This window comes from Dichotomopilus funicola (genome assembly GCF_033296635.1).
Source record: "Dichotomopilus funicola strain CBS 141.50 unplaced genomic scaffold C8A04scaffold_11, whole genome shotgun sequence".
Taxonomy (NCBI): domain Eukaryota; kingdom Fungi; phylum Ascomycota; class Sordariomycetes; order Sordariales; family Chaetomiaceae; genus Dichotomopilus; species Dichotomopilus funicola.
The window spans coordinates 485468-507153 of NW_026944032.1; the positions used below are offsets into that span (position 1 = coordinate 485468).

General features: G+C 54.7%; 9 protein-coding genes across 9 annotated transcripts; 6 read left to right on the forward strand and 3 right to left on the reverse strand.

Moving 5' to 3' along the window:
• Positions 1–171: 171 nt before the first annotated feature.
• On the forward strand, positions 172–926 carry C8A04DRAFT_35355 (protein mago nashi; the record flags this gene model as incomplete). Its single annotated transcript, XM_062783140.1, has 6 exons — positions 172–209; positions 266–303; positions 365–460; positions 523–586; positions 639–726; positions 786–926. 6 exons carry the CDS (start codon positions 172–174, stop codon positions 924–926), a joined length of 465 nt encoding a protein of 154 aa, XP_062639462.1.
• Positions 927–2320: 1394 nt separating this feature from the next.
• On the forward strand, positions 2321–3823 carry C8A04DRAFT_10206 (vacuolar import and degradation protein-domain-containing protein; the record flags this gene model as incomplete). Its single annotated transcript, XM_062776501.1, has 4 exons — positions 2321–2844; positions 2917–3221; positions 3305–3689; positions 3757–3823. 4 exons carry the CDS (start codon positions 2321–2323, stop codon positions 3821–3823), a joined length of 1281 nt encoding a protein of 426 aa, XP_062639463.1.
• A 439-nt stretch (positions 3824–4262) lies between these two features.
• C8A04DRAFT_26259 (uncharacterized protein) lies at positions 4263–5938 on the reverse strand (the record flags this gene model as incomplete). The annotated part of the gene is made up of 4 exons (XM_062779868.1): positions 4263–4447; positions 4508–4713; positions 4777–5654; positions 5825–5938. 4 exons carry the CDS (start codon positions 5936–5938, stop codon positions 4263–4265), a joined length of 1383 nt encoding a protein of 460 aa, XP_062639464.1.
• Positions 5939–6344: 406 nt separating this feature from the next.
• Positions 6345–7655, forward strand: C8A04DRAFT_35358 (ribonuclease P 40kDa subunit-domain-containing protein; the record flags this gene model as incomplete). Its single annotated transcript, XM_062783141.1, has 5 exons — positions 6345–6488; positions 6563–6707; positions 6759–6923; positions 6973–7101; positions 7165–7655. 5 exons carry the CDS (start codon positions 6345–6347, stop codon positions 7653–7655), a joined length of 1074 nt encoding a protein of 357 aa, XP_062639465.1.
• A 43-nt stretch (positions 7656–7698) lies between these two features.
• On the reverse strand, positions 7699–8397 carry C8A04DRAFT_10124 (uncharacterized protein; the record flags this gene model as incomplete). The annotated part of the gene is made up of 1 exon (XM_062776473.1): positions 7699–8397. The coding sequence occupies one exon, from the start codon at positions 8395–8397 to the stop codon at positions 7699–7701; it is 699 nt and encodes a 232-aa protein (XP_062639466.1).
• A 1060-nt stretch (positions 8398–9457) lies between these two features.
• On the forward strand, positions 9458–12016 carry C8A04DRAFT_10170 (fungal tRNA ligase phosphodiesterase domain-containing protein; the record flags this gene model as incomplete). The annotated part of the gene is made up of 1 exon (XM_062776489.1): positions 9458–12016. The coding sequence occupies one exon, from the start codon at positions 9458–9460 to the stop codon at positions 12014–12016; it is 2559 nt and encodes an 852-aa protein (XP_062639467.1).
• Positions 12017–12408: 392 nt separating this feature from the next.
• C8A04DRAFT_26263 (glycosyl transferase) lies at positions 12409–13769 on the reverse strand (the record flags this gene model as incomplete). The annotated part of the gene is made up of 2 exons (XM_062779869.1): positions 12409–13374; positions 13449–13769. The coding sequence occupies 2 exons, from the start codon at positions 13767–13769 to the stop codon at positions 12409–12411; spliced, it is 1287 nt and encodes a 428-aa protein (XP_062639468.1).
• A 642-nt stretch (positions 13770–14411) lies between these two features.
• C8A04DRAFT_35362 (uncharacterized protein) lies at positions 14412–17159 on the forward strand (the record flags this gene model as incomplete). The annotated part of the gene is made up of 4 exons (XM_062783142.1): positions 14412–15398; positions 16669–16799; positions 16888–17049; positions 17105–17159. The coding sequence occupies 4 exons, from the start codon at positions 14412–14414 to the stop codon at positions 17157–17159; spliced, it is 1335 nt and encodes a 444-aa protein (XP_062639469.1).
• Positions 17160–17822: 663 nt separating this feature from the next.
• Positions 17823–19423, forward strand: C8A04DRAFT_26266 (26S proteasome regulatory subunit 6A; the record flags this gene model as incomplete). The annotated part of the gene is made up of 4 exons (XM_062779870.1): positions 17823–18136; positions 18214–18629; positions 18698–19332; positions 19403–19423. The coding sequence occupies 4 exons, from the start codon at positions 17823–17825 to the stop codon at positions 19421–19423; spliced, it is 1386 nt and encodes a 461-aa protein (XP_062639470.1).
• Between the last annotated feature and the right edge of the window lie 2263 nt (positions 19424–21686).

A 21686-nucleotide genomic window follows, 5' to 3' on the forward strand; every position in this document is an offset into this window, starting at 1 on the left:
CAGGATCACGTGTCGAGACCAAAAGGTGCAGGGGTGTGGAAAGAAGTGGGTCTCGTGGGGTTCTGCCCCGCTGTCGGTCTCGAAGCTTGGCTTTGCTCGACTGACGCGCAGTCGTGAAGGTTCCCGTTGCGCCTTGTCGCAAACAATCTCGGGTCATCACCTGTCATCGCCATGTCGAATCAAAACGAGCCCTTCTACATCCGATACTAGTACGTCGTACCTCTTGACACGAAGACCATCATCCACAGGACTGACAAATTACCAGCTCGGGCCACCAGGGCCGTTTCGGACACGAGTTTCTCGGTACGACGCTATCCTAGATCATGATGCTGGCAGAGCCGACTGACCGTGTTGTTTTACCTAGAGTTTGATTTTCGAGTAGTCGGTGATGGTCGTAGTGCGACTGCCCGGTATGCGAACAACTCAAATTATCGAAATGACAGCCTCATTCGCAAAGAGAGTACGGCAAGCACCTCGACCCCGACGTTGGGAACACTCGGCTAATCTGAGACATCATGACAGTGTTCGTCAGCTCTTTAGTCGTCGACGAGATCAAGAAAATTGTCAAGGACAGCGAGATCATGAAGTATGTTTCGTAGCTTGGGACATCTCGGGTATATCCAGCTGACAGGTCGCAGGGAGGACGACGCAAAATGGCCAACGAAGAACAAGGATGGAAGGCAGGAGCTGGAGATCCGTCTCGGGAATGACCACATCTCCTTTGAGGTAATGGCGCAATTTAATAATCTACTGATGGGTGAATGGGTCGCTAACTCCCGACATAGACCGCGAAGATTGGTTCGATCAACGACGTGACGGAATCTGCAGACCCGGAGGGCCTGCGCGTCTTCTACTATCTTGTACAAGATCTAAAGGCATTGGTGTTCAGTCTGATTGCGCTGCATTTCAAGATCAAACCTATCTGAATACTACAATGCTCCTTGACTTGGACGGGGGCCGCCTGGCCGGAGGCAGCACACTGCAACACCCAGTCATCTTGACCGAATTCTTTAGCTCAGTGAGCGATACGACCAGGTTTACATTGCAGGACACGAAGGGACGAGCCAAGATACTCAGTGTATTCACCTTGGCCAACTCGACACACCGTTATCCCGAGACTAGATATGTTTAGCCTGATGAAGTTTTAGGGGGGTTGGGAGGTCTTCGAGATGAAGGTCGAAGCACAAAATGGGAGGGCAAACCAGCGGCGAGACTAAGAGGACAACAGACCGCGGTTCTTACAGCGAAATTACCCATCGCAGTTCGTGTTTCTTACATCGCGTTAAAACAGTCTGGCAAACCCAATCACCCGATGCCATCTGTACAGCAGCTGCATGTCTACCCTTATCCTTAGGCGCATGGCAAGTGACAAGAAACGCATGCCGTTTGGTCGTCTAATTTATGTCGAGTTTGCAACACTGCGCGAAGGCCGGACATCTTGATTTGCCCTGAATCTGGGGTTTCGCAATTAACGGGCAGGTCACGGTCTATCGCACCGGGCAAGGCAATGTAATCTCCAATTTCACCGTTGAATCTGTAAAGCTCGGTATCGGTTGGGCTGAGCTCTGGGTGTTACACAGTCGTCTTGCTTCGGAGGTGGGGCCGACGGCCCTTCGCCCGGGTGCGCCAAGCCTAACCCGGACCGTAGCGGCTTGGGCTGAGGTCTTCCTTCCAAGTCGCATCTCAACATGGATCATCACGGGGCGATCATCCAATGGCGACAGTCGTCATTGTCAAGCCCAGACACGCACGGCAGGCCAACTCCATCTTCCTCCATCCGTGAAGAAGCAACAACTCATAGTGCCCACATCCGCCTTGAGCTTCCTCTTCCCCGCTGCCCGTTGAAGAATTATAGCCATCATTTCCAAGTTCGGAGGCCGCTCGCCGCCCAGAGACTCACCGCCCGCGTTCGTCCCTGCGAACCGCCCCGTGGCGCTTGACTCGGTCCCACTCATCCCGGAAGCGCCCACGAGACCACCACCGAGTGTCTTCCGCGACATATTGTTTGGAGGTTCGGCCGTTGATCAGGTGGTTGGTTGCTCTCTTTTATCCCGTGGCCACCGTTACGCCCCAGATTTTCCAATTCCAACCCCGTTGTAATTATCGCGTTATTTCGCCGGATCTGCGCCGCAAGCCGTGGTCGCTTGTCAATTCATCCGCCCGTCTATTCGTCCACTGCTTGGCCTTGGTGTCATCGACCAAAAGCACGGCAAAAAACTTCCAGCCTCAATTCCATTGTCTGTTGCAGTGACCCTCGCACTTTTGGGTCTGCTGCTCGCTGCACGATTGCTATCGTCGCCCAGTTCTCTTTCCGCCTGTCATGCCCACGCCCTCATCGAATAGGCCCGACCCGCCGTCCCCACGCTTTTCCTTCACGTCATGCCCCGACATTGAGACCGATATCGACGAGCAGCTGCCACAAGAACAACAAACCCCGGCGGCACCATCGCCACAGACATTTTCGCAGCAGGACGCCCACCCCGCGGCCGTTTCTTCTCCCGACTCACAATCGTCTTCTGCTTGGCAACGTCATTATCCTTCAGCCCTCACCGATCCCGCCGACCAAAACGCTCGGCCGGGCACGGCGACAAGTGGCGAGTCGCGCCCGAGTATCATGTCGCCGGGATCACAACAAGACCTTGGCGAGTCGATCGATCCGCACATGCGGGGGAGTGACGAGTCGGAGGTGATTTCGACGTCTGGGGATAATAATACTGTTGGAGAGAGGTACAAACCCGCGGAAACAGACGAGGAGATGAGCCCTTCTATCACCGGCGGGACGCCGCGCGAACGCGCTATTGCGGATGCTCGCCGGGCGAGTTCATTCGCATATTTGGGCAGTCCGTCCGCGAACAACGGGAGTCGGGGGTGGCCGCGCCAGTCGAGTCCGTTCATCAGCAATTCCAGCAGCAGGAGAAAGTCGAAGGGGGTCGAGGGGTCGTCGCAAAACCCTAACGCGGCGTCGAAGACCGAGGCCGGGACGGTGGGGAATCCGTTGGTGGGCAGGGGTCCGAGGTGGGTGGAGGACAGTGGGCTCTCAGGCCTGGGCCTCGAGTATTCACACATGCGCATCATGACCCCGGCACCGTCGCTGTATCTTCACCCAGGCACCCGGTACGTTGGGACCCAAACATCAGAGCGCCAACGATATGATGTTGAGGTGGAGATCAAACACGTTGACATGCGGGAGTCGTTCATGTGCGGGTACCTGAAGATCCAAGGTGTGTTCCTCTGATTGCACTGGCTACCCTGTGTAGATGATATACGGGATATTTCTTACTAACAACGTATTTTTACAAAACAGGCCTGAGCGACGACCACCCCACACTAACAACCTACTTCGAGGGGGAGATGATTGGGCCCAAGTATGGTTTCATCACACAGCACGAGGGCTGGGGCGCTACCGAAAAGATCGACTTGTCGCACTGGTCTAAGTTCACAGCCTTCAACCCCCCGACCAGCAGTAGCAGCGGTAGTGGGCAGTCTTCGCGGAAGATCCGCCTACCCAGCACTATGTACGATCTCGACCAACGCGAGAACATCTTCATGCGCTGGAAAGAACACTTTCTAGTGCCCGACCACCGCGTCCGCACCATATCGGGCGCCAGCTTCGAGGGGTTCTACTATATCTGCTTCAACCAGGCGATTGGAGAGATCAGTGGTGTGTACTTTCACAGCAAGAGTGAAAAGTGAGTTATCCTAGCCAAAAGTCATGTATCCGGTGCTGTTGGTTCTAACCGGCGTTACTCGATACAGGTTTCAACGACTAGAGTTGAAATACGTCCCCAACAGGGGCTGTTTTGGCGACGTAGAGTTCCGGTAAGAGCTGGGACGGGCTCGGGGCACTCTATGGGTATAAGACCAAACGCGCACAACAGACGAGATGGGCGTACATACGCGCACTCGGTTGGTGGTGGTCAGACATCAGACGGTTCATATCGCAGTTAAATCCCCGACATGAGATTTATTTATTTCTTTTTCCTCCTTTCCTGGGCGGGTGGATCTCAGCGTTGCATATTGCGTCTATTGGTTAAGGGGTCTTATTTAAGAGCACAAATACAAACGGTACGATCGGGATGGCACAGGCTTTCTTAGGAATTAAGCACGAGGGAACGCGGACAAAAATGGGACATCATGGATCGTACATTCGGGGGTTAGTAGATAACTGGCAGAAACAGCGAAGGGTGAGGGGCTCTCCCTTGCTCACTGACGCTTTTTTCTCGCTCTTTATTTCATTGTATATTCTTCAGATCTAAGGGTATCTATGACTCAACGTCGTCTGGTGCTGCCCCGTCTGTGGGTTCAAACCCATTAAAGTACGCCTTGCGGAAGGGGTTTAACTCGTCGGCTGTTTTCCCAATCGATTTCATGTGCTCGCGTGCTGCCATGGCTTCTTGGTCGACCTCGGCGTCCGGGATTCTTCGGTAGGTTATGAGACGCCGGGACCCTATTTTTTGTCAGCTGCTGAAGTCACTGTCATGGGTAAGAGCCAGCAAAATGAACCTACATTTGTTGAATGTCTGGACGCAAACAGCCACGATATCGAGGTAAGGGTGTGTTGGTACCGGTACTTCCTGATTTTCGTCGTTGGCAGTGGGCATCCAGAAGGATAATCGCCCATTGTCCACGAGCGTCTGAGCAGAAAACTGTAGGATGTCATCGAGCATGGCAAGGAAGCCGTAGGGCTTTCGTGGGGGGATAAAGTCGGGGTCTCTGCGATAGTCACAGTTAGCATATCGTGCTTGGATATTTATCTTAGTGTTTGAGAGCACCCACTTGTACATTTCCTTTCCTTTCGGTATTACCCATGGACACTTCTCCGGATCGCGAACGCCCAGCACTCGTAGTCCCTCCCGTACACCATACGGCGGATCACACACTATCCCATCAAAGAGCCTGCCCTTGACCCCATCCCCATCGTACCGCAACTCTTCCTTTCGTATCGGTGAGTTTGTCAGATCCGCCGTGAACATGCCCCCCAACCCGCCCAATATCCCATACTGCTCAAAGTTACCCCTCAGCGTCTTCTTCTTTTCATCCCCGCGCATGCTCCGCCCATCAATATCACTCCCAAACGTCACCGCCCCGAATTGCGCACACGCAATCGGGAAACTGCCCGTCCCCACAAACGGGTCATACATGATCTTCCCCGGCGCCGCCAGCGCAACGTTCGCCGTCACCAGCGCCAGCTCCGCATCCATGGACGTAGTACTGATGTACCTGCGCTTCTTGAGGTCCAGCTTCTTCGGCAGGTCCCTGGCGCCTGCGGCGAGATACCGGCCGAAGAAATAGGCCTTGGGATCCGGAATGCCGAGCGGCGTCGAGTTGAACTCCCAATCTTCGAAGAGGATAAACTCCTCGTCTGGTCGCCGCATCTTGATGGGGCCGGCGAATCCTAGGTAGGCGAAGGAGTTGATGATGCGGACCTTGTCTTCTGCGGAGCGCGAGCCTTGGTAGGAGTCGATGGTGAATTTGAAGGAGCAGGTGAGGTATTGCGCCCAGAGGTGGGGGGTGTTAGCTTTTACGGTGCCATGCACGGTGTCGAGGTCTAGGCCGGAGCCCCAGAGCTCGTGGATTGACATGACGAGGATGGAGCGCTGGATGAGGCGTTTGGCGGCGGATTCTGAGGGGAGGTGGACGACGCAGAAGGGAGACTTGGAAAGCGTTAGTAAGGGGACCCCTTTTAGGATGTTATTGGTTGGGAGAGAGGGGTAGGGGGTTATAGATGTTATAGGAAGGGGGCCAGGAAAGGAAATAAAAACTTTGTTTGACAAAATCATGATTCAGGGGACGTGTTATGGTAAAGGGGGAAAAAAAACCATACCTCAAGGCTGTATGAAACAACCTTCATGTCGATGCCCTCTACTATCGCTAATGCTTGTATCTCTGGGAGACGAAACGTCTCGTGAGACTGAGAAAAACGAATGAGGTAGTCCATTTTGCTGCCGCTCGCCAATCAAGGTTCCTTCACATAAAATACTCGTTCAAATGTGATGCCATATGGTGTTGGCATCACTTGGTGGATTCTTGGATAATAAACCTTGAATCTAAGTCTGTGGGGTTGAGAACTCACAAATCACTGTGCGAAAATTGTAGTTTCAGAGGGACTCGCCGTTGTGATAAGCGTACATTGGGGTGGATATAACGTAAAATTACGGGGAACGGTGATATCTTGTCGAATCACAGCGGCCCTCTGTTTTGGGTCTCGTACAGACACCCCACTGTTGATATGAACCACCTTGATTTTCGCTTCAGATTTCTGGCTCACACAACATCGCTTCGAGAGGTACCCTGTTGGAATAGACATCGCGCCACACCAGAAACTACCTTCAACATATCACACCATGTTATCCTTTGATCAACCAGCGGTTTACCAAGCCGCAAAATCCCATGTAACGCACGGAGTAATGGGCCATATCGACCCAAGGCAGCTTCCATCGAAGTCGAAACCATGGGCCACACTCACAAGCCAGGATTTCGTCCACAGAGTTCGTAGATGATTCGACTTAACTTTTTTGTATTTTTTCTAGACTAAAGAAGTCCCCACTAACTGCCTTCGCAGGCCGATTTGATCATACCCGAAGAACTCTTGGAATTAGTTCAAGAAAAGCTGCTAACAGAGGAGCGTGCGCCGAAGTACTCAAGGGTTGTCATGTCGCTGCATGATATACTCTCCGGGAGCTTTTTTACGGAATACATCAAGATTGGTGAGTGTTAAGCATTTTGGGATCTCAAGATCTAAAACTGACTTAAAATAGGGAACATTTCAATGCTCTCTGAGGGCCGGAGGGGAATCGACAATGTGTTTTTCATTCGGGCAGGTGTACTCACGATGTACCTCGATAAAGAAACATACGAGCGGGCAGGTCTAGTTGGGAAACCTCACGGAGTCAAGGGGAAGCGCAATGGAAAGCGTCGATGGAGTAAGTTCAGGTGGTACGACGGCGATGAGCATAGAACTAACATCTTTAGTTGTCGAATTCGACCTTACTGGACCATCAATGTTTCCAGGGAAGAAAGGCTTTGACAAGCTGGTATATGCGAGCAAGAATGCTCTCGCAAAACCCATCACTTGGTTGTTCTCCAATGTATCCGAGACAAGTATAGGCCCTTATGTCCCCAAGTGGCGCTCCAATGTTCCAATGTATAGTTGACACGGTATAGCGCCCAACCCAGACCCCCTTTTACAGTTCTCGCCAACCACCCGTATCGCCTCTCCCAACCACTCGGAAGCCATCGGCGCCCTTATCCCGGAGCTCAGTGTAGATGCCGACCTGCTCTCAACCAACCGCCGAGAAAACTTCGAGGACTTCGTGACTGGCTTGTATGAGTGGCTTGCCCTCATTCGTCTCCAGAGCCCTCGAATCCAAACCGGAGACCAGATCGATCCGTATCTCTCCCGATATGAAGTCCCGGGGGCCAGTGGCAAAGAAGGAAAGGTCTGCAAGATCAGCTGGCAGGGTTTCCTCGCCCCATCGTGGTCCCGGCAGACCCTCATCGACATTGTCACGACCGTACCCCATAAAGCGTGGTTTTCATTTAGCACAACCACCTTCTCGAGAGGTCTGACCGGGGACAACGCGGAGTGTACCATCCTCCGTCCGCCGAACTCGTCGGGAGAGTATCTCATGTGGGAGGTGAAGAGCCATGAATGAGAATCTTTCGTTCCTTGCCAATTTCCAGGACCGGTACCCTTCCTCAGTCCTGTCTCGGCCGAACACTGCGTTCCCCACTGAAGCTCTCTCCACTGACGGCCTCCTCCACCAATCTGCGCAGCTCAGCTTGCCCTTCTGGTGTCTGGAAATCCTCCCTCGCAGCAAGCTCCTCTATCCTTCGTCGGAACTCTGGGTCAGGCTGCGGACCTCCTTCTACCTCCGCTTCATTCATAGTACCCATTGTCACCTGTAAACCCTCCGGTACGGGTGGTAGATCTGCCGCTTCAGCGGACGACGAAGCCGAAACCCCGTTCTGCTCCTGAGCAACGGTGCCGTTGATGCCATTGGCTCCGTTGCTCGTAGGAGGTTTCTCATCCCAGTTTTGTAAGTATTCCACGACGTCAGGAAAATCTCCCTCGGCCTCAATCTTCTCCAAGGCTGTTTGTCCTTCGTCGTTCCGGATCTTAGAATCTAACCCCAGTTCTACCACTAGTATCCGGGCAGCCTCGACCGTCTCGACCACGAACAAGGCGGTTTCCCCGTCTTCGTCCTTGAGGTCTACTGGGACATCGAAGTCGCGAATAAGGGTGCGGAGGAGATCATAGTGGTTGTAGCTGGCGGCGGCGTGCACGAGGGAATAGCCGTGCTCGTCCTGGCCGTCAGCGAGCGAGGGGTGTTCGTGGAGGAGGGCAAGGAGGGCGGCCGGGTTGTCGGCCGCGAGGAGGTAGGGGTTGCGGGACATGGTAGGCGTTTGTAAGGGGCCAATTCGGGTTCGGATTTAGGTGGTACTGGGGGTTTGTTTGGTCAGGAATGTATTTGCTGAATTCTAGCGGCTGGTAAGGCTGTGGAGGGGCAGTGTTTCCGGGATAAATTTTGGAGGGGTTAAAAACAGGGGTCAAGGATGGTGGGGTCCTTTTTCTGTGATACCTTACACGTAGTGTACTCTGTGCTTCGTCGTGTAATTACACGTTGTTGCGCATAGCTTTGGCTGTTTGGTCATCCGACCACCCCGGGATTTAGTGTTTCCTACACTAACTCTCTACCTTCCCCATATTTTTTCTTATTCTCTTTCAACTCTGTTTTCCTCTCTTTTTCTGGGTTGAGTTTGTGAGCAATGGAACGAGTGGGCCCCATATTGGCTGCCCCCACTCTTCACAGTCCCTGCACCGTACATTAGGTACTATGATCCCCTGTGACGTTAGCGCCTGGCCTGGCTGTTGGCACGGCCTGAAAATGTACTTGGAATTCGTGACTCCCCGGCGTACTCGTTCCTGCAAGGCTAGGCGCGCGGTTCTCTCGTTTTTCAGGCTGCTTTGTGCTGCCGCTTTGTTTGGCTGTGAAGGAGTCGTGCCGTGGTTTGACTGGGGAGGAAGCATTCTCTAAAGTGTGCCGTTTGAGTCACCGGTAAGGTTTTGAAGGCAAGGGGGCTTTGGCCTTGCAAACAGGCCGCCATGTACAGGCCTGTCGCGCTTGCCTCTGAAGTTCCCCTCTGCGTGGTGTGCCAGTGCAGCTTCAAAAGAGTGGCGGGTCCTGCCTTCAGGTTGAGTGCCCGACACCAAGCAACGCAAAGGTCTTCTCTCTCAAGTATCTCTTCTCCCCAAGGAGCACTGAGCGCGACACATTCCACTCGCAACTCTATCGGCTTCATAAAGCCGTTTCCGTCGTCCCAATCTAAAGCCCCAGGCTCTTCAAATTGTTTGCGCTGCTGTATCCACACACGAGCAAGCTTCGCCCCTCACCCACACCTCACGATTTCACAAAATCGCACATTTTCCTCCACGAGTTTGCGATACGCGGCCACCATGGAGGGCGCTACGGAAACCCCTGAGAATACTTTGGCGTCGAAGTACACGGCCTCTACGGACTATGCGAAGGATGCCGAGGGTATGGAAGTGCCTTATGCGAGCCAGGATTTCAACGAGATCGCGGCCATGGCCCGTGGCCTCGAGGAGTCGATTAAGAAAGGAAAGAGCCGTAGTGCGTATAGTGCCCGCAAGACGAAATATTCTGTCGCGTCGTCTCCAACAGGCATCACCGTCGACTCCTGGCGCCTGCAAGAATCTGACTACAAACGCCGGGACCTGCCCACCTACGCCCGCGGCCTGTTCACCACCCGGACCAAGAACAACGTCCCAGAGATTGCCATCCGTGGCTATGACAAGTTCTTCAACATCAACGAGGTGCGGGAGACCTCGTGGGAGCACATCAAGGAGCGGACCAAGGGCCCGTACGAGCTGAGCCTCAAGGAGAACGGGTGCATCATCTTCATTAGTGGCCTGGAGGACGACACGTTGCTGGTCTGCAGCAAGCACTCGACGGGAGATCGGTCTGATGCGTCGGCCAGTCACTCGTCGGTAGGAGAGAAGCACATTGAGCGCCAGCTGGAGCGTATTGGGAAGACCAAGCAGGACCTTGCGCGGGAGCTGAGGAAGCGGAATGCCACGGCGGTAGCCGAGCTCTGTGACGACAGTTTCGAGGAGCACATCCTAGCTTACGGCCCGGACAAGGCTGGGTTGTACCTGCATGGAATCAACCTGAATCTCCCGGTCTTTGCGACATATCCGTCCCCAATCGTCCAGAAGTTCGCTGAGGACTGGGGTTTCATTAAAACAGGCCTGATCATGATCGACGACATCGATGAAGTGAAGGCCTTTCTCGAGGAGGTTGCGGAGACGGGCGCACACGATGGACGTGATGTTGAGGGGTTCGTTATCCGGTGCAAGATGACGAAGAATCCGGGGGTGACCCCTTACCAGGACTGGTTCTTCAAGTACAAGTTCGACGAGCCGTACCTAATGTTCCGGCAGTGGCGTGAGGCCACCAAGGCGCTGATTTCCGGGAGGCAGTTCAAGCTGAGGAAGCATGTCCAGATCACGGAGGAGTACCTCCTCTACGCCCGCCAGCGCCTTGCTGCGGACCGGACACTGGGCAAGGCGTATCAGCAGAACCACGGGATCATCAAGCTTCGCAACGACTTTTTGGCGCACAAGAATCTTAAGGGGTCCGATGCGGCCAACCTCGAGGATATGAATGGACCCGCCACTGTCACCCGCGATGTGATCTTGGTTCCCATTGCGACAATCGGATGCGGCAAGACGACCATTGCGTTGGCCCTAGCGAGCTTGTTTAACTGGGGTCATATTCAGAACGACAACATCACTGGCCCTAAGAGGCCACCGCGGTTCACTAAGGCGGTTCTGGACCAGCTTGAAGAGCACTACGCTGTGTATGCGGACCGTAACAACGCCTTGAAGCACGAACGAAGGCAACTTCTCATGGACGTCAAGACACAGCACACTAGCGCCCGGTTGGTTGCCCTCAACTTTGTGCACAACGATATCGATGCTATTCGCCAAGTTACCCAGGAGCGAGTGTTTGCTCGTGGCGACAACCACCAGACCATCCAGGCTGCCACCGACATGAACAAAGTTGTTGGCATCATGGAGGGTTTTATTCAGAGATTCGAGCCGTGCAACACGGATCGGGAGCCCGATGACATGTTCGATTTTGTCATCGACCTCGATCCCACCGCTGGCTCGCGAGACAACCTTGAGATTGTCATCAATGAACTGCACCGCGAGTTCCCCAACTTTCTCAAGGAGGTCCCATCGGCCGAGGACATGGACAAAGCCATCCAAGAGGCTTTAGAAGGGTACAGCCCTGACATGCGCCATACCATCCCAGACCGCTCGAGGAAGGGTGCCAACAAGCAGAACTTGAACCAGCAGCAACAGCAGCAGCAGAGCAAAGCCAAGAAGAGGAACCTTGAGTACATGTCCGTCGATCTTCCCACCAAGGACATCCTCACAGCCCTAGATAAAACCTTCTCCCCATCCGTCCCGCTCACCCAAACCCGCTTCTTCAAACAACTCCAAGGCACCCGTCGGGTCCAGCCCAAATTCCACGTCACCCTCATGCACCGCGCCTCCTCGAAGGAGCACCCGGAACTCTGGCAGCGTTACAATTCCCTCTTTGAAACCGATGGCGCCATCCACCCAGACGGCCGCCTCGGTGATGTCGACGTGCAGCTAGAGCGGGTGGTGTTTGATGACCGCATCATGGCCATCGTAGTGCGCCTGGTGCCAACGCACCCGGACGATGAGAATATCAGTGGGGATCCCTCGGGCGATGGTAACACTGCCGCTTCGGAAGGTCCGACGCAGCCGAAGTGGGAGTGTGTCAACCGCGTGGCGCATATCACCGTCGGCACGCGGGACAATGCGGTCAAGCCGAAGGAGAGCAACGATTTGCTGGCGCGGTGGTTGGAGCAGGGCAGTGGGGAGGGCACAGGTATTGGAGAGTTGCTGGTTGAGGGGAAGCCGTTGGTCAGGGGCGTGGTCAGGGGCGTGTTGTCGAGATAGAATGGCGGCGATACGGGTCGGTCTCGGAGGCGGAAGGGTTCAAGACGGAAGGTGAAGAAGAATGGGAAGGGGAGGGGGGAGGAGATATCGGTGCGTGGATAGGCCTGGCGTTGTCATTCTACTGTGGCATGCTACTTAGGACTTTGTTGTTTAGTTGGAGAACTCCCACTCTACTCAAGTAGTTTGTAGTTTCTCTCTACTCTGACTATGCCGAGGAAAAAATGGAAAGAAAAGTCAGTTACAGCAATCTATGAAAACGGATCGAGAAGATCCGTTGGGCCCCGCCAGAATTCCCCGTTCATCTCTTAGCGTGCCTTTTCTGCCCTGGACGCTTAGGAGATCTTGAACAGTGTTCATCTAGCAGCATGATTTCGTGAACATATACTCCCCTCTCAGTTCTCCTCGAATCCATTCGTCACCTTCACAAACTCCCCCCACTGCCTCGCCGCCTCACCACTCTTAATCGCCCACCGCGCCCTGCGCACACCTTCCTTCCACCGACCCCCACCAGGCCCGCGCTCCGTAATCACCGCCCCATCATCGCCAAACCCGAGATCGCTCGTGTCGGCCTCGCAGACCCCGGCCACCACAAACAGCGCGGCCGCGTTGATCAGCACAAAGTGCAGGATCGGATCGTCATCGGGAACCTGCCCGTCAAGAATACGTCGGAGGATGGCCGCGTTCTCGTGGGGTTCTTTGCCCGGAGAAACGGACGACAGAGGGTGCGCGGGCAGCCCAAAGTCGCGCGGGTGAAGGCGGAAGTGCTCTGTGACGGTTCCCGCGGCGGAATAAGATGATGCGTCGTCGGTGGACGGCCGGATACGCCAGCAGAGGGTATCGCCGGCACAGCTGATCTCGTCGAGCTCCTCGTCGCCGCAGACGATCATGGCTTTGCGGGCGCCGGCGAGCTCGAGAGCGCGGGCGAACACGGGGCCGATGTCCTTGCGTGCGACGCCGATCATGCGCGCTTCGAGGAGGGAGTCGGCGGAGGTGGTGGAGGTGGCGGAGGCGTGGAGGTCGGTGGGGTTGGCGAGCGGGCCGACGAGGTTGAAGATGGTTCGCCAGGGGAGTTGTTTGCGGATGGGCGCGACGTGGCGCATGCCCGGGTGGAAGACGGGGGCGAAGAGGAAGCCGTAGTTGGTGTTGCGGTAGAGGTCGGCGATGGTGTCTGGGCGGACGCGGTCTATTTGGGGTGCTTGGGGTAGCATGTTGTTGAGGAGGTCGGCGGAGCCGGACTTGGAGGTCGAGGCCCGGTTGCCGTGCTTGGCGATGAGGAGCAGGCTAGAGGCGAGTATGGAGGCGGTCGTACTGATGTTGAAGGTGTTGTGGGAGTCACCGCCGGTGCCGACGATGTCGACCTAGATGTACAGTCAGTCAAGCTCTATATGACCAGTGTAGGGTAGGGTATAGTAGGTTGAAGTAGGCAACTTACCAAACCACCTTCATACTGCCCCTCCTTTCTGCGCTTCGCATCGATGGTCGAGCGAAGAGCTGGCTGGTCAATCTTGGCTGCCGCCTTTAGCATACACTGGGCTGTGTTGGCGAGCACTTCTGCTTGCCGGTCGAGGCCAGTGAAGTGCAGGCACATGAGTAAGGAGCCGGCCTGGACATCAGAGACTTGGTTCGTGAAGAAGTAGGAGATCGCTTCGGCGATCTGCTTTGGCGTAACTGGGTTTGGGTGCCCCAATGGCCATAAACGGGCGAGCAGCGGCTTGATATCAATAAGCTCACGGGTCTCTGCTGGAGGTGCCATCGTTGCTTGTTTCTTGCAGCTGTTGTTGCTGCTGCTCCGTTGTAGATAGTTCGACCAACAGATGAATTGACGAGTCAACGTGAAAAAGATAATTAAAATTCAAAAAGAATTTGCTTGAGCAGTTTCAAGTAATGGTAACCCTCCAATTGGCTAGAAAGGGGGCCCTGGATTGGTAAATAAGAAAACAACCTCGCGGTTGACTCATGATGGGCAAAGGAACCCTTTAAGCTATTGGGGTGCTGTGCCCTTTGAGCCACCAACACAACTCTAAAAAGGCCGATTTGACGGCCCCGCGATGACCCGGACGTGGTTCCTGGTGGGGGTAGTGCAGGGGTCCGCAGTCGGAACAGATGGTGGCAGAATTATAGCTTACTACACGAGCTTTGGAGGGCGGTGAACCCGTTCGACCTTGAATTTGATCCCCGCTTGGTCATGGCCCCTGCACGCTGCCCTTGGCGTGGGCGATTGGCAATTGGCAATTGGCAGCGCCAAAATTTCGGCTTCGGTGATCGCGAATTCTGGTATTGGCACGCCCAGCAGAGTAGCTGTCACGAGGTCAGGTACGTGCACACCACTACAATACTGGGCTTACCTCACAGCCAGTATTACGTTTTCTGACTGAAAGCTTTTCCTTCCGATAGAATGCCGCCGAGAGTACGGTGTGCCGTCCCCCGCGGGCTGGGGTCGGCCGTGAAGCCCACGAGGTTATCAACACAGTCCGCCGCTCAACTCCTCCCCTCTGCTCCCGCAACAACCCCAGCAACGAGACAATATGCCACTGCTGCTGTATCCAACCGATTTCAGCTCCCCGCCGATTACGTTCCGCCAACCCAGCCACCAACCGCGAAGCTGGGCGACACTCGAAAGTCGCAACTCCTCCGAACCTACACTTCCCTCCTCCGCTCCTCGCCCCTGATCCTCATCTTCCAATACAACAACCTCACCGCGGTCGAATGGGCTGCCGTACGGCGTGAACTGGGTGCTGCGCTGGCCGAGGTCTCGCCCGAGGGCACAGAGTCGGCCGAGATCGCGGCCAACACCCAGATACAATCCATTCGGGGACGCATGTTCGACATTGCGCTCAAGATTGTCGAATTCTACGATCCATCGAAGGTTGCCCCGGTTAAGGCGTCCACGCTCAGCGGCGAGAAGGTTGATGTGGTGTACAACCACGATCTGTCCGCGGCGGCCGACAAGGCCATGAGGGCGGCCGTGAAGAAGGGTGGGGAGTTACCCGCGTCCTCTGTCTACGGCCAGATCTTACCACTACTCGTCGGGCCACTGGCGGTATTAACCATACCGGCTGTGTCGCCGGCACATTTGGGCGCTGCCTTGAGGGTCCTTGCTCCGAGCCCACCGGCATTTCCTGCGCCGACCAGGAAGAAGCGGCCCGGGTACCACGACCCCATCGCGCAGAGTGGGCTTCAGAAGCTTATTCTTATCGGCGGGCGAATCGAAGACAAGATCTTCGATCAGGATGGTGTGAAGTGGGTTGGTGGTATCGAGGGTGGTCTGGATGGGCTGCGGGCCCAACTTGTCCACATGCTCCAGAGCGCCGGTATGGGCCTGGCAAGCACGTTGGAAGGCGCGAGCAAGAGTGTTTGGCTTACTTTGGAGAGCCGCCGCAGCGTTTTGGAAGAGGAGCAGAATGGGGGCAAGAAGGAGGAGGAGGCGAACGAGGGGAGCTCATGAAGCGAGGAGGGGCAAAGTTGATGCGCATTGTACCGTGTCGCATTGCCACAGGAGTTTCGATATTTAGGAATGTAAATTTATTGTACTGTACATCAAAGTATTCAGCAGCACAGATCAATACACTCGCTGAATTCGATGCCATGTGAAAGCTCGCCTGTGACTACCCCCGGTCAGCGGGGAGCAATGGAGGTGGTTGAAGGAAATGCCCCGCTATCAACGGGTCCCTGCAGCAGCGAACCCCGGTAAGCTTGCTCGGCGGGTAATTGGGATTCTCGGGTGAGCTCAGCTCCTCTCCTGTTTCCGGCAACCTCCCTCGGAAGCTGCGCCGCAGCGCCTACCGCCAACGGAATCACCTAATGCACAGGAGAGCGCATGATACAGGTCAACCACTGGAACACTCTGTCACGGAGGCTGCATCGCTAGATATCCTTAGCTCGGAGTAGAACGAAACCCCACCGGTGCCCGCATACCGTACGATACAATACGAGACGACATTTGCGATCGCGGCCAATAGCTATCGGCACGCTCGCTGTCTGTAGTGTACCTCGCTCTCGCTGGTAGCTGCCGCGCGTCCACCTACCCCGACTCCGAACCCCGGCCGCATACTCCCACCGCCCGACATCGCGCATCCGTCCTTCAACAGGAAAGACACCGCTTCAAGTCTTGGCTTCCGCTAGCCCCTCCGAGATCCGAGTAGTCAGGGGACGCCACCTCCCCGATCCGAACCGAGACAACCCCAGATCTACGATACACTACAACCCCCCAACGCCGACAACAACCCTTTACTACCATGGACTTCGCCCCTTACCAGTCCTCCCCCCCGGAACATGGCCGTTCCCCAACCCACAGCACCACCGCCTCGCCCCGCACCTCGCTCGACAACAACTACAACCCAAATAACGGCGGCAATAACGGCCGCGCCTATTCCCCCGCGACAGGCCACCACTACCAGCAACGACAATCGCGATTCTCACCACCGCCTTTACAACACCCCCAGCCGCAGCGCGCGTGGTCGGGCGATGGAGTGGGGAGGTATTCGAGTCCCTTAGCGGGGCATGCGGTTTCGGCGGATGATGGGGGGGCAGATGGCAATGGGGTGAATGCTGGCGGGGGAGGGAGTCCGTGGTCGTTTGGAGGGAGAGGGGGAGGTGTGGGAGGAGCGGGAGCGGCGGTGGGGGATTACTTCTCGTCGCTGGGTGCTCGGGAGGGGATGGTGAGCGAGTTTGAGACGAGTTTGGGGTTGAGGTTGGATTATGAGGCGTGTTTGGCGTATTTGGTTTCGCCGCCGTTGGGGGCGATCTTGTTGCTGATTTTGGAGCGGAAGAGTGACTATGTGAGGTATGTGGGGGTTGTTGGTGATGTCTTTTTTTGGAGTTTTGGCGTTTTTGGGTTATGGCCGTGGTGCTGACTTTGATATCTCTACTAGGTTCCACGCGTGGCAGTCTAGTCTACTGTTTACCGCACTGTTCGTGGTCCACTTGTTATTTTCGTGGTCGACATTCCTCAGTTGGCTATTCTTCCTGGGTGATCTAGTCTTGATCGCCTGGTTGGTATTCCATGCATATCGGGATGCGGATACGTTGGACAGGTTCGCTTTTCCCCACTGCTGCTTCACTAGACCAACTTAACTGACACCCTTCTAGGTACGAAGTCCCTATTGTTGGAGCGATCGCCAGTCGTATTCTTGACGACGAGTAATGGTTTCTGCGGGGGAGGTGCTGGTTTGAATCGATCCGCCAGCAAGTGGCGGGGCTTTGTTGTTCGGATTTTACGATGTTTATATTTCCCCTCTAATGTGTATATACTCCCCTATCCGCCGGGGAGCCGGTAGCAGCTTGGCGTTGGTAGTCGTCGGTTGTCATGGGTGGCCTAGTCTGTCTTTTATTTGCGTACGATACCAAGGCCAAAGAGTCCCATGAATGATATTAAGCTGGTTCTGTTTTCCCATTCAACGAAATAAATCTAAACTTTCATGATTACAAACTTGTATGTACACCCAGCGATAACCTTTGGTTGTGTTCGATGCCTTAGTCAGCTCATGAGCTCAGCCAGGGGTGATTGTGGTTGGTTGCCCCGGCATGTGGGTCCCGCCGCCCCAGGCGGTTACGTCGCGCTTTTGCCTGCAGCCCAGCCCAGCTCCCGCCGTTGTGGGCAATTCGATCGAGCTCCGTCCCCCACAGCCTCCAACAACCCAAACCAACATCCCACTTCTCCGCGATCGCCTGTGCATTTTTCCCGCCAGGTCTTCCAAGAAACAAAGCGATAGATATTCCTTACTTGTCTCTGGACTATTCCGATTTCCCCGGTCTCGAAATCACCTTTTAACCCCCCGCCCACGAACCCTTGACTCCGGCAACCGCCATGTCTACCCTCGAGGAGCTCGACGACCTCGACCGCCGCGACCGCGATGAGAAGGACAACAAGCAGGGAAATGGGAATGATAAGAGGAAAGGAGATGATGATGGCGATGCCGAGATGAAGGATGCCGAGCCCGAGGAGGAAGATGTTCTGGACCCGGAGATCTTAGACCTCAGCACGGACGACATCAAGACCCGTCGGCGTTTACTTGAGAACGATGCTAGAATCATGAAGAGCGAGTACCAACGTTTATCACACGAGAAAGCGACTATGGCCGAGAAGATCAAAGAGAACATGGAAAAGATCGCTAACAATCGGTACGTTCCGCTGTTTACCCCACGCTCACGTTGCGTTCCCTTTTTGTTCCGTCTACTAACACAATTATTACTAATAGACAACTTCCATACCTTGTGGGCAATGTTGTTGAACTCTTGGATCTGGACCCGACCGCCGAATCCTCCGAAGAGGGCGCCAACATCGATCTGGACGCTACCCGTGTGGGCAAATCAGCAGTTATCAAGACATCAACCAGGCAAACCATTTTCCTCCCACTGATCGGTCTTGTGGACCCGAACAAACTGCGCCCCGGCGATCTTATCGGTGTAAATAAGGATTCATACCTCATTCTCGACACTCTCCCCGCCGAGTACGACAGCAGGGTAAAGGCCATGGAGGTCGACGAGAAGCCAACGGAGAAATACACGGATGTTGGTGGCCTGACTAAACAGATCGACGAGCTCCTTGAGGCTATCGTATGGCCAATGAAGGAGGCGGACAGGTTCAAGAAGATTGGCATCAAGGCTCCGAAGGGTATGGGACTCCCAATTTGGATTTTGCAAGTTCGAAATGAGCGAGATATTGACCAACCTCTGATCTAGGTGCCCTCATGTACGGCCCACCTGGGACAGGCAAGACTCTTCTTGCCAGGGCCTGCGCTGCCCAGACCGATGCGACCTTCCTCAAACTTGCCGGGCCACAACTGGTACAGATGTTCATCGGCGATGGTGCCAAACTCGTCCGCGATTGCTTCGCCCTCGCCAAAGAGAAGGCGCCGGCGATTATTTTTATTGACGAACTGGATGCCGTGGGCACTAAACGTTTCGACAGCGAAAAGAGCGGTGATCGAGAGGTGCAGCGGACCATGTTGGAGTTGCTCAACCAGCTTGACGGTTTCGCTTCCGACGACCGGATCAAGGTCATTGCCGCGACGAACCGTGTCGATGTGTTGGATCCCGCCTTGCTCCGGTCTGGCCGTCTTGACCGCAAGATCGAGTTCCCCCTTCCGAATGAGGAAGCCCGGGCACAGATTCTCAAGATTCACTCGCGGAAGATGAAGGTGGATGAGGCCGTCAACTGGGATGAGTTGGCGCGGAGCACGGACGAGTTTGGTGGTGCCATGCTGAAGGCAGTGTGTGTGGAGGCTGGTATGATTGCTCTGCGTCTGGGGAAGAACAAAATTGGGCACGAGCACTACGTCGATGCTATTGCGGAAGTACAAGCCAAGAAGAAGGATGTGAGTGACTCGCCCCCTTCCCGAGAATTTGGAATCATGGCATGCTTGATACTGACCCCGCCACGCGTAGACCGTCAACTTCTATGCCTAAATATATCAACGGCCATCAAACCATTGACGGACCTGAAAACGGCGCATATCGCGCAGTTCATAGAGGCTAGCACAGGGTTGATAGAACTAGTCGTCTGTGTAATACGACGGGGCCTTAACGGTTGCCATATTTTCCCCCATCAATGATGCACCTCGCTCGCATTTTGTGATCCTCTGGGTATCTGCCTAGCCGCCTGGTACATGTTCGTTCGACAGCGATACCGGCGCTGAGAATCATACAGCAGCTTGTTCCGTCCACGTACCTAGCCACGTCTTACTCGTAACTATCCACCAACGCTGCCCCGAAACTGAAAACACCATTAGAGACAGTGCGCGCGATGCAGTGCAGGTACATGTACATCCCCTTCACGCTAACTCATCAGCATTCTCACAGCCGCTGTACTGCATCGCGAAACTACTGGGCCGTCTCCCCGTCCCCAAGTTCCTTCCGTATGAAATTGTTCCCACCTGGTCTCTGTTAACAGATAACGTAGCCGTTAGCTCACAGTACCTGGATACCCAAATCGGATCTGGTAATTTTGACACGTCCGGCCCCCAGTTCTGTTTCAACCCTCTGGGGGTGAATAAAATAAGTTGGCTGCCTATGGTATTCATAAAGGAGGTTTTGACAGGTGTCACAACAGGTCTATTTACTTCTACATCTAGGACAGTCGTTTCATGGCCGCGGCTGTGACGGTAGCGTCGATCTTGTGGGAATACATGGTTTAATGATGGTTGATCACACCTTTGCATCGTAAGGTTCACGCTTGGACGTGCTGTCACCAATGTCCCATGAAGCTCACCAGATTATCGCGGTATGGAATTAACGTTAACTCTGAACGTACTTGATATGCCTGAGACTCAACGATTGGAATCTTAACCAATCAGCGTAGTAGTCACCCATTAACTAGATGCAAGGTCGAAGCCAAATGGTAACTAATTATAGCGGAGAGAGACACAAGAACATCAGAACCATCTGCCTGGGACAAGACCCAACCCTCAGCATTCTGCGTGTGCTTGATCGTGTGACCAAGGTGAAACTAGCTCATTGTGCAACGATCACCACCGGAGATGGATAATTCTCAGTCCCCAGACTTATTTTACTCCTTCCACGTAACATCCTCTGCCTAGGAAATCCTTCTCGTGATGCAGGTCCGAATCTCATCATCCCTAATGGGCTTGCTATGCGGTTGGCTCCTAGAAAACCGCTCGCAAGGTAGGTAAAGATCAGAGCGAGGTACGTAAAGAACGCCTGGGCTGTGGCTATGCCATGGCGTTCGGTCTCCCAATCATCTGTCAGTAGGATCTTACTCGCGGCGATACGGGGGATACCATATATTCCCATCACGCCGTCACATTAGGCTGCGGAATCGTAATCGTCCGTCCTCGCGGGCCACGGCTTTCTTTTTTGGGGTCCGTTAAATCCCTTCAACCCCAGTCCTAGTCCCCGGATAACACCCCGACTGGTACCGAAAGTGTAAGTAGGTTCCGGGGCGATTCGTGTCCCCTGGGCTTCTAGCGGGCTTTCCCGGTGAGGCAGTGTCGGCATGGGCCTTGAAATCGGGGCCCAGAGCGGAACAAATGTGCCGGGACGCGGATGCAAAAGCGGAAGACCGATACAATTCAACGTACCGCGGGCGGGGGAAGTGGGAAGGGGGGTGTCTTGATGGTCTGGGGGTGGCGGGTTATCGTGGGGGGGCACGGGGAATGGGGGGCGGGAAGGAGGGGTGTTCGGGTGGTATGCGATGCATGCGTGCCGCACGGTGACGACGCCGTCCTCACCATGATCCAGCCGATTTACCGGGTTTACTCAGATCTCTATCCCCACTCGTGTTCGATTTCCGGCGTGTTCTGGCCCAATCAGAGGGTTAGGTTGCGCGTCAAGCACAGAGTGACGGACTCGATAGTCACTTCGCCAATGGGTGTAACATCGCCAAGTTGAGGTTTCGAGGATGTCACGCCGACCCATAAGGCTGCATGTTGTGGCACTGGTGGTGTGTCGAATCATCAGATGAATCTGGGGGCGCGACCTCTAGCGAGATGCAACAAGGTTGTTTCGTCCTCAGGTCCGGGACGACAGGGCAAATTCAGTTTATATCGTAACACAATACGAAGTTTTCTGGGGAGTGGTTGAGTTCGGCTCCGACACTTAGCCGATATCCGTAATTACATAGGGTTGTTTCTGGGAATTGTTCATGATAACCTCAACCCAAAACTCAAATATTATTATTACGTCCCCAAAACGGGGAATTGGGGGATCGTAA